The sequence below is a fragment of the Theropithecus gelada genome, chromosome 5 (genome assembly GCF_003255815.1).
Source record: "Theropithecus gelada isolate Dixy chromosome 5, Tgel_1.0, whole genome shotgun sequence".
Taxonomy (NCBI): Eukaryota; Metazoa; Chordata; class Mammalia; order Primates; family Cercopithecidae; genus Theropithecus; species Theropithecus gelada.
Window position 1 is genome coordinate 59,101,849 of NC_037672.1, and position 11,436 is coordinate 59,113,284.

The 11,436-nt window shown below is 38.8% G+C and overlaps 1 protein-coding gene across 11 annotated transcripts in view; it reads left to right on the top strand.

The window, feature by feature from the left end:
- Positions 1-11,436, top strand: part of SEC31A (SEC31 homolog A, COPII coat complex component) — an 82,181-nt gene that overhangs the window by 69,243 nt on the left and 1,502 nt on the right. For 10 of the 11 annotated variants that reach the window (XM_025384612.1, XM_025384614.1, XM_025384619.1 and 7 more), the window contains 4 exons: positions 1,970-2,028; positions 3,371-3,634; positions 6,302-6,421; positions 9,753-9,824. In XM_025384612.1, coding sequence (XP_025240397.1) covers positions 1,970-2,028; positions 3,371-3,634; positions 6,302-6,421; positions 9,753-9,824 — 515 coding nt within the window. Of the gene's footprint in view, positions 1-39; positions 79-1,969; positions 2,029-3,370; positions 3,635-6,301; positions 6,422-9,752; positions 9,825-11,436 lie in introns of all 11 variants that reach the window. The other variant, XM_025384611.1, reaches the window with a different exon arrangement.

Consider the following 11,436-nt stretch of genomic DNA (forward strand, 5'->3'; position numbering starts at 1 on the left):
AGTAAACACTGTTAAGTAATTTTTACATTTTGTCTACAGAAAACCATTCTGTCCAAGACCAGGCACCTATGTTGGAAGGTGAATTGGTTGTAAAATATACCTTTGGAAATCTTTGAATAATTGAATACAATTAATGAATGAACATTAACAATAATGCATGTGAACTTCAAAGATGATGATATCCTAAATCTGATCAGGATAATTTTTTTTTTTTTTTTGGCTTCCCAATTGAATCAAATTTTACAACTGATTGAATTTACATGATTACACAAGTAGCTTGGTTATAAAGGCTGTCTGTTTTATATAGACATAAAGAAAACAACTATGCCAAGACTGTCTTAAGCCACGGGTAAGACTAGAAAGTGATTGCAGAGATTTGAATGATTAATCTATGTAGAACCAGAAGTTTAGAATTTGTTAATCAGAAAGCAGCATATGAGTTAATATTTTGTGGTTAACTCTTGACTGTTTTGAGCCACATCTGATTTTCTGTCTCCTAGTAAACTTTTAAGAAATGAATTCTACTTTTATTTTTTTATTTTTATTTTTTACTTTTTTAAGACAGAGTCTCGCTCTGTCACCCAGGCTGAAGTACAGTGACAGAATCTTGGTTCACTGCAACCTCCACCTCCCAAGTTCAAGCAATTCTCCTGCTTCAGCTCCTGAGTAACTGGGACAACAGGCGTGCACCACCACACACGGCTAATTTTTGTATTTTTAGTAGAGACAGGGTTTCACCATGTTGGCCAGGCTGATCTTGAACTCCTGACCTCAAGTGATCCACCCGCCTCAGCCTCCCAAAGTACTGGGATTACAGGCGTGAGCCACTGCGCCTCGCCTGAATTATGTTTTAAAATCAAGACAAGTAAGTGCTGGTGGTTAGTTGAAGATCGGTATTTTTTAAAGTTTCTGTGACTTTGGTTTGACAGTTTTCTTGTGACTTAATATGTATATCATTTAAACAAGTGCAAGTTAAAATATTGAAAGAACATTTATTGGAAAGGGAATAATTTTTTGTCTTTACATATATACATACATAAAAGTTTCTTTAGCAAGTATCTGGTTCCTTATAGAGGATATCAAAACTCACACTTAGTGAAATGTAAAAGAATTAATTGTGATTTAGAAATTATTCTGTCTTATTTCCAGCATGTTGTATTCTTTTTTCTTTAAAGATGCTGGCATTAAAATACTTAATAAGTTCTGCTATTATGGTTCATTTTTCACTTTGAAGTAACACGGTTTTTTGATTTGTTAGTGTGTGTGTATGGTTTTTTATAAGAGGAAATTTACTACAGTTGGTAGTATTTTAATTTTATATTTGCTATTAGCCTGGAAATTTTTTTTATGGCATTAAAAATCTTAGCACAGATATTTGAATACCTTTTTTTCCTTTGCTTATAATTCCCAAGGCAAAGATGATAAAAATTACTAGTGTTACATAGTTGGAGTCTGCTTTTATCTTAATATTTCTACCATGTTTAGAATAGATGATTTGCTCATGTTGAATTGCCCTCTTGGCAAATAGGAGATTGCTAATTTTATTGTTTTTTTATATGTTGAATATATCAGAAGCCTGGTGTTTTTTTTGTTTGTTTGTTTTTCTGTTTGTTTTTGTTTTTTAGCAGACTGTATTTTCATTATTAGGAGAGAATAGTAAACTGATCTTTGAAAGTCATACACCAATATAAATAAAAACTTCACCACCCTAAATTTAGCACAGCTCTTTCAGTTTAAATGGAAACAGTGTCAAGATATTTTACCTACCAAGTGAAGGCCTTGTTCCTATTAAGAGATGTGAGTGTGAGAATCCAGGGCTACATAGTGATCCCACACTCAGCTGGTAAAACCTTTGTGTGACAGTTATCTCAGGGTTAAGGCAGAATTTTGAAGTATTAAGTGATGGGTTCAGTTTTACTTTTTTCCTTTCAGGATTCTAAAGGAATACGTTCTCTATTATCTGTTATAGGTCCTCAGAATGGTTGGAATGACCCTCCAGCTTTGAACAGAGTCCCCAAAAAGAAGAAGGTACTAGAAAAAGATGTTCATCCAATGGCCTACAGATGTAATGTTAACCACATAGCCACTTGGAACACACTATACCTCACTGATCCTTTTAAAGGCGAAGCTTACTGAGTGATGTATTTAAAGCGATTTAAAGCGTACTTCAACATGCGCCTTCTAATCCATGGAGGGAAGGAAAGAAAGTAGAAAACAGTATCATCAAAACCTTGTTCTGATGATGGTGATATTAATTAAAGCCCTTTTAGAAGGCAAGATATAAATTCCCAACCAGCCTCTTTCAAAAAGTAGGAAATTTCAGGCTTCAGGGTTGCTTTTTTTTTTTGGAATTACTTTGGTCTTTGGGTTCTACTAGTAATCATGAATTTGGCAATTAAATTTTGGACTTTTTCTGTCACATATAATGTGAATGAAATAGCCTCATGGCTGAGCACTGTACAGATCTCAGTAACTGTTAAGAGCTGTTAGAGCACAAATTAGATGCTTCTTTCTGCCCAAGCCATTTTTACTTCTAAAAAATTCCTAGTGACCTCCTTCCCTAAATATAATGAGAGGCCACAATATAAAATTAGGAGGCTTTAAATGAGGAAAGAATGCCAATATTTAGGTTAGTATTAATCAGAAACTGAATTTAGTACTTTTAGTGTGATAGAATTGCCAAATAATGTCTACTTAGGTATTACATTCTGATCATATTAAACACATGTGCACATACACGCACATGCATACTTGGCACCTCTGATTCCAATATTGCTACATACAGTTCTCCAGACCTGATACCCTCTTTCAAAAATGCCATGGTGACTATAATCCCAGCATTTTGGGAGGCTGAGGCAGGCGGATCATGAGGTCAGGAGTTCTAGACCGGCCTGGCCAATATGGTGAGACCCTGTCTCTACTAAAAATACAAAAATTAGCTAGGCGTGGTGGCACACGCCTGTAATCCCAGCTACTTGGGAGGCTGAGGCACGAGAATTGCTTGAACCCGGGAGGCAGAAGTTGCAGTGAGCTGAGATTACGCTATTGCACTCCAGCCTGGATGACAGAGCAAGACTGTCTCAAAAAAAAAAGCCATGGTTTTAGCTCCCCTTTATTGGGGATAAGTATGGGAGGGCAAAGGGAGACAAAGAAATCCAAGTTTGAGCTCCCTATCCGTCTTAGCCAAATCAGCTCTATTTTTGTTTTACTTTACTTTATTCTGCATAAAATTTCATTAGAAAAAAGCATTCTACTACTATTAAAAATTGTTTAGCCATGGTATAACCTCACTCCCTTATTTTAAGCTGAAGAAATGTTGCTATCGTTTTTATTCTTACTCCTGGTGTCTTTTATTTCCATCTTTTAACAGATGCCTGAAAACTTCATGCCTCCTGTTCCCATCACATCACCAATCATGAACCCGTTGGGTGACCCCCAGTCACAGATGCTGCAGCAACAGCCTTCAGCTCCAATACCACTGTCAAGCCAGTCTTCATTCCCACAGCCACATCTTTCAGGTGGCCAGCCATTCCATGGCATACAGCAACCTCTTGGTCAAACAGGCATGCCACCATCTTTCTCAAAGCCCAATATTGAAGGTGCCCCAGGGGCTCCTATCGGAAATACCTTCCAGGTAACAGTAAATTTGTGGAAGTGGAATGGGAGGATGGCTGTGTTTCAGTACATTTTCTTTAATGTGCTAACTTTTATGATTACATGATTATTATTAAACATCTAGACAACCTAAACAAAAAATAGTAACTTTTTTTTTAAAGATTGATCATGTATGTATATTATTTTTCAATTACATGGCCACATAAAAGAAGGTTATACATTTAAGAGTGTTTACTATAACTTGTCTAGGTCAGTAGCCATAATTTAAAATAGATCAATCATCTCTGCATCTGAGGTTGCTAAGCAAAAGCTGTTTCCAAAGATTTTTCTCTTTAAAATAGAAAATAAAAATGTAGTGAGTTATATATTTTTATGTGTATGTATAAAAGCTAATAATACAGCCTTATCTTCAGATAGAGAAAAACATTTTTTACTTGCTTTTCACAACACAAACAGCCAGTTGGCAAAGTCCTGAATGTTGAAAATTTAACACATTTCTACATAACACACTTAGACATAGTTAAGTATTTTGATCTATTCATGAGAAATAAGAGCTTAGATCAAAGTTCAATATAAGAAGATGAAACAAACTCCTGCCCAAGTAAAAAAACTAGTTCTACTGTCTGATTCTGTCTTTGATTCATTGAAGTCAAATTTGTAAAGATTGTATCTCTTGTCACAAGAGTATACTTTACTGTTAAGAGATAATATGCCTGAAGCTGGGCACAGTGGCTCACACCTGTTATCCCAGCACTTTGGAAGGCCAAGGCGGGTGGATCATCTGAGGTCAGGAGTTCGAGACCAGCCTGGCCAGCATGGTGAAATCCTGTCTCTACTAAAAATACAAAAATTAGCTGGGCGTGGTGGCATGCGCCTGTAGTCCCAGCTACTCGGAAGGCTGAGGCAGGAGAATTGCTTGAACCCAGCAGGCAGAGGTTGCAGTGAGCTGAGATCACACCACTGCACTCCAGCCTGGACGACAGAGCGAGACTCCATCTCAAAAAAAAAAAAAAAGAAAGAGATAATATGCCTAAGGAATTTTTAAATGTTAAGAGTTGCATTTTAAAAACATTTTGACAAAGATGAGAAGAAATGGTTCTTTCTGGAAAAATAAAAATTACAGAGTTTTATTTTTAAAAAAATAAAAAAGATTACAAGCCTGTGTTATTTTGGGAAGCTACTCAGCCCTTATATTTGTTTAGACCTGGGTTCTCATGCTGTACTCGCCTAGACCTGAAACTTAGTTACCATCAAAAGAGAAAGATACATAGTGTTCAGCCAGGCTATATACCCAGCTGCTTGCCTACTTGGATGTCTTGGAGGCACTTCAACCTCAGCATGTCCAAAACCTAATTCATACTCTTCCTCCCAAACTTAGTCATCTTTCCTTGTTTCCTGTTATCAGTGAGTGGCACCATAATCTTTTCTGTGGAATCCAGGCAAAAACCTGGGGATCATCTTTATACACTTTTCCCTTTAACCTCTATTTTAAATCTGTCTCTCCAAATCTTGTCGATATCACTCCAAAATATTTTTTGAATCCTTTCTTCTCCACGTTTTTACTCTAGTCCATGCTACCTTCATCTCTAATCTTCATCGGTGCAGGAACCTCCTAATTGGTCTGCTGATATCTACTTTGATCCATCTCTAATTTGGCCTTTTTTCGTCTTTGCCTAAAACATTACAGCTTCCCATCGTTCTCAGGATAAGGACCGAAATATTCAACATTGTCTGGAAGGCCTCAGCTCATACTCCTTGTTCTCTCTGCTCCAGCTATACTGACCTTTTAGCTCCCTTTTACCGTGGTCCTTCCTTTGTACATGGTATTCCTTTCATCTGGAATGCTCTTTTTTCCTCACTTAACTGTTCAACTCCATTTTGTCCTTCCAGTAAAATTTCCTGAAGAGAGCCTTCCCTTCCCTCAGTCAAATCTCAGTTATAGCATCTTTTGTTTCCACCAAGTGTTAACGTACTACAGTTGCTATTTTACATACATTGATGATGTTTTTAAACTGTGCCTCTTCCATTAGCCTGTAAACTCCCTGAGAACTGAGATCATTTCTGTATTGGCTCACCAGTAGTACATAGCCAGTGCCTGGTACATAGTTGCCTAATATTTTTTGAATGAGTGAAAGAATGAACTAATAAAACTTAACCATTTCTTCTTTGTTCTTTCATCTGTACACTCAGCAGCATCGGGATGTCTTCTCTCTTAATCTTTGGCTTCATCTTACAGTTTTGATCACAGCCCAATTAACAACCTCTAAGAGTAAAAGAATAGAAGAATGCCAGCATACACGAGAATGAGCCAACAAGCAGAGCAAGCAGCCATTCTAACCAGCCAAGTGTGTTTTCCAGTGCCTTGTTTTTATTCTCTCTGGCACATACTTATTTCCCATCAGTTATAAACAATATTGACCAACATATGTTACCTAATTAATCAACTACTTTGTATCCAGTCCTGTATATGAAAATCCAAACTGTAGGAAGAGTGCCTACACTTTGTACTAGATATCTGGTTTTTATTTTTACTTATCCTAAGTGATTTCACACATTAAATTTTAATTTGATTTTGAATAGGTCTATCTATAAGGTTGTCAGTTTCTGTTTATCATACAGATTCAAGATTGTGTATATAAGGTAGCTTCTGGTCGTTTCTGATCAGTTTTTGTTGTGTTTCTTCCAGCATGTGCAGTCTTTGCCAACAAAAAAAATTACCAAGAAACCTATTCCAGATGAGCACCTCATTCTAAAGACCACATTTGAGGATCTTATTCAGCGCTGCCTTTCTTCAGCAACAGACCCTGTATGTATTTTTTTTTAAATCATATTTTGCTTAATTAGAAGAATCCTTGGCCAGGCGTGGTGACTCAACTCCTGTAATCCCAGCACTTTGGGAGGCCAAGGTAGGTGGATCATTTGAAGCCAGGAGTTCAAGACCATCCTGGCCAACATAGCGAAACCCCATCTCTACTAAAAATGCAAAAAATTAGCTGGGTGTGGTGGAATGCACCTGTAGTCCCAGCTACTCAAGAGGCTAAGGCAGGAGAATCACTTGAACCCGGAAGGCAGAGGTTGCAGTGAGCCGAGATCGCGCCACTGCACTCCAGCCTGGGTGACAGCGAGAGACTCCATCTCAAAATAAGTAAATAAAATAGAAGAATCCTTTATGGAGTTCTTCTATAATTATTGCTTGAAGTCCTACAAGGTATATTTCTAAAAAGTTTGCACAAAAGTAATAAAGCTAGCACTTACATAGTTTGCATTACATATAGAAATATATTTAATTGCTTTTTATATATAAATGTACTTAATCTTCACAATAACTTGTGGCAGATAGATTTGTCATTTTTATTTACAGACAAGAGAATTAAGGCAAAGAGCAGTTAAGTAACACTTAAGGTCAGAGCCAGCATTCAAACCCAGACATTCTGGCTCTAGAATTCATGCTCTCAACCACCAAGCTTTACTGCCTCTCATCAACAAAATGGCATTTGGCACATAAGCAGAACGTAATGGTGCTATGCAAGAAACTCAGATTTGGGATTCTTTTTGAGCTTGTATTGAAATTGTTAAAAGTAGATAGATCATCTTCTAAAGCTTTGCAGAGATGTTAAAGATAGTTAAATGTTTTAGATATCGGAGGCTTATTTACATTTAAAGCAACTGATTTTACTTAGTTTACTTAGGATACCCCTGTATTGCAATAACAAACATTCCACAAAGCCAGTCTTAAGTGAAATTTCATTTTCTGGTAGCACACATTGAATATTTTCAATCATTGACTACTTGTCTGCATGAAAAAACAACTTCTGGGTTTTATTGTTCATCAGACATTGAGTATGAATATGTACAGCCTTCTGCTGGTCAGTGGCTTTGTGGAAAGCCATTCTCTGTACTGAAAGTATCAGGAAAGCTTTGTGCCTGACATTCTGGGAGTGATGGGAAGACCAAGGTGGAAACGAGAGCAGACGTAGCTGATAACCAGATACATGCTAGCCCTTATGCACACTTCTAAATAGACAGGCCATAATTTACCCTTCTCTCGGTCATCATTCTGTATTCCTCCTGGATACCAAGGAGCTCTGGGTAGTAGAGAACCATAAAAGACAAAGTGTTCCTATAATTCCTGTAATTAGTTGGGGAAGAAGTTCTAATATTCTGCCTGCCTGGCTGCCCTTGCCCCCTTGGGGTGGGGCTCCTGTTTGTAGCTAGGTAAGGTTAACTTTCTTTTTTTTTTTTTTTCTGAGATGAAGTTTCAATCTTGTTGCCCAGGCTGGAGTACAATGGCGTGATCTCGGCTCACCGCAACCTCTGCCTCCCAGGTTCAAGCGATCCTCCTGCCTCAGCCTCCCTAGTAGCTGGGATTACAGGCATGTGCCACCACGCCCAGCTAATTTTGTATTTTTAGTAGAAATGGGGTTTCTCCATGTTGGTCAGGCTGGTCTCGAACTCCCGACCTCAGGTGATCCATCCACCTCGGCCTCTCAAAGTGCTGAGATTACAGGCATAAGCCACCACGCCTGGCCAGGTTAACTTTGAGCAAGGACTGTAAGGTTTCCTTTCCAGAAAAGTTCATTTTAATCAATAGGTGGAATGGTTTTTATAGCATGGATTTATCTTATTTTCACTTTATGTCTAAACAGCACAAAGTAATTTTGCCACACAACTTGATGTGTAGCATCCTTGATGACCTGTCTCTTCCTGTCTCTTCTCCAAGCACACTGGCATTCCTTCCTTGAACACACCAAGAGCGCTTCAGCATCAGGGACTTTATACTTGCCGCTCCTTCTGCCTGGAACTCTTCCTCCACATATCTGCATTGTTTGTTTCCTCCCAAGTTCAAGGCCTCTGCTCAAATGTCCCATTAGCCATCAGGCCTTTCTTTATTACCCCCAACTCCCAACATGTGTCGCCCCCTTCCTGTATTAACTTTTCTTCATAGCAGTTATCACCATCTGACATGCAATATATTGTTCATTTAGTGTCTTTTCTCACCCAGTGGGATATGAGCTGCATGACATACAAGACTTTGTCCCTGGTACAGCACACAGTAAGCAGTCAATAAATATTGAACTAACATGAGGCTGTGGTATAATGTAGAACATTAAGTTAATCATGTAATTTTAAAACTGGTAGTTTTAGTTTTAGAATAGTTTCTTTGACTATACTTTACAGTACTACGGTAGAGAGAAAAAAAAGCTTTTTAATTTAATCATATGTTTTACTACTTCCCTCAGTAATCTTAAGCTGCCAAAAGATAGTTTTCTTTTTTTTCTTGGTGCTTTAAAGGCTTAGAAAAAGGCAGGATTAAACAAATGTAATGAAGTGTTTAAGTAGTATTTTTGAAAGGTTAAAACAAGATTCCACAGTTCACCTGTATGTTTGCCTTCTACCACCTATAATCGACAATAACTGTACTTAGACCTTCTTTTCTGTGATACACTGACCCACTGCTGCCTCCTGATGCTTGTGAATATAGTGCAAGCAAACATGCATATATACCTTATCAAGTGAGTTTGCAGTGCGTATGAAATCCAGTCAGTACTCTTTCGTGCACTGGAAGGAAGTCTCATCCTCTCCTCATCCCAGTCCCCTCCACCCTCCGCCCTCCACTCTCCACCCTTGATAGATGATTGATCTCTGTTCTAATAACCTGTTCAAGTGTCTTTTTTTCTTTCTTTCTTTTTTTTCCTTTGAGACGGAGTCTTGCACTGTTGCCTGGGCTGGAATACAGTGGCAAGATCTCGACTCACTGCAACCTGCGCCTCCCGGGTTCAAGCAATTCTCCTGCCTCAGCCTTCCAAGTAGCTGGGATTAAAGGTGCCCACCATTACGCCCAGATAATTTTTTGTGTTTTTAGTAGAGACAGGGTTTCACCATGTTGGCCAGACTGGTCTCAAACTCCTGACCTCATGATTTGCGTGCCTCAGTCTCCCAAAGTGCTGGGATTACAGGCATGAGCCACCGTGCCCGGCCATAATCTGTTCAAGTTTCTTAGTTGTAGTTGCCTCCATTTCTTTATAAAATGAAGCCATTCAGCATTTTAAGTATAAGGTTTAGTGCAGTGAGATAGGGCAAGTTCTTAGGTTAAAAGTTAATGTTCAAATATAACATCTGTTTTTTCTTTCTTGCAGCAAACCAAGAGGAAGCTAGATGATGCCAGCAAACGTTTGGAGTTTCTGTATGATAAACTTAGGGAACAGACAGTAAGTTTTGGAGGAAGAGTATTTATGATAATCATTTATTCCTAGTTGCTAGTAAAACAGTTGTCTCATCAGCACTCCCATTTAGTATGCATGGGGGCAAAATTGTCATGACAGTTAGAGAATGGGCATGGCTGTGTTAGAATCATAAATTCCACTCACTGGGGTTAAGGGGATATGGCTGTGTGTGTGTGTTTATGTGTGTGTGGTGAGAGAGAAATTTTAACCCTCTCATAACGAGTATAAATACAAACTAGCCTGTGTTGGCCATAAGGTAACTGACCTTCTGCTGTTCCTCTTATATGGCCCAGTTACAAGAAATCAAAGAGTAGGCAGGTACTCTGTTTTCCAGGGACTGAATCTATAATCTTTCTCAGAGTCTAAGACTCTTGATCCTTTTCTTTTAGGATAGCCATTATACAAAAACAAAGCCAAATGTAGCCACAAGATGAATAAGGTAATGTGCTGTAACTATGAAGATAGCCAGGAGTAAGAAGTCGATTCACTATGTTTGTCCTCTTGTCCCCACCTCACCATTCCTTTCTAAAATTGTCTTGTTTTTTATTAATGAAAGCACTAGGAAAGGAGAGGAAAAAAAGAAGTGGGACTTTTTATTTTTTCCATTTCAGTGTTCCTCTACCCCATTCCCCACACCCAGTTCCATCAGATGAAAATAACCATTTCTCTCATGAGAACCAAACTAAAGAAAGTTGATATAACAGTGGAAGTAGTAGTGTGGTCCTTGGACTGATCCAAAATAAAATCTTCTCGCTGGGCACAGTGGGATATGCCTTTAATCCCAGCTACTCAGGAGGCTGATGGGGGAGATCACTGGAGCCCAGGAGTTTGATACCAGCCTGGTCAATATAGCAAGACCCCATTTCCAAAAGAAAAAAAGATACAATTAGCATATACATCTAGATGAGTGTATATTAAAACTTTTTTTAAAAACGAGATGAAAACAGGCCAGGCACAGTGGCTCATGCCTGTAATCCCAGCACTTTGGGAGGCTGAGGTGGGCAGATCACCTGAGGTCAGGAGTTTGAGACCAGCCTAGCCAACATGGCGAAATCCTGTCTCTACTAAAAATACAAAAATTAGCTGTGCATGGTGGCACATGGCTGTAGTCCCAGCTACTCAGGAGGCTGAGGCAGGAGAATCACTTGAACCCAGGAGGCGGAGGTTGCAGTGAGTCGAGATCGCACCACTGCACTCCAGCCTGGGTGACAGAGTGAGACTCCATCTCAAAAAAAAAACAAAATAAAGTCTTCTGTAAAGTATGGACACCTGTGCCAAGTAATGACGTAAAAAACTACAGGTTTTATAGTTTTAAGAGATGACAGGATTATAAAAAAGCAGTTAAGAATTAGTAAATTTGGGCCCGCCCTTTGAGATATTATGATTAAGAATCTTTAATCTCCTTTTTGTGCATAGGAGAATTTTTTAAAGGTCTGAGGCTCTTTTTTTTTTTTTTTTTTTGAGACGGAGTCTTGCTCTGTCGCCCAGGCTGGAGTGCAGTGGCCGGATCTCAGCTCACTGCAAGCTCCGCCTCCCGGGTTCACGCCATTCTCCTGCCTCAGCCTCCCGAGTAGCTGGGACTACAGGCGTCCGCCAC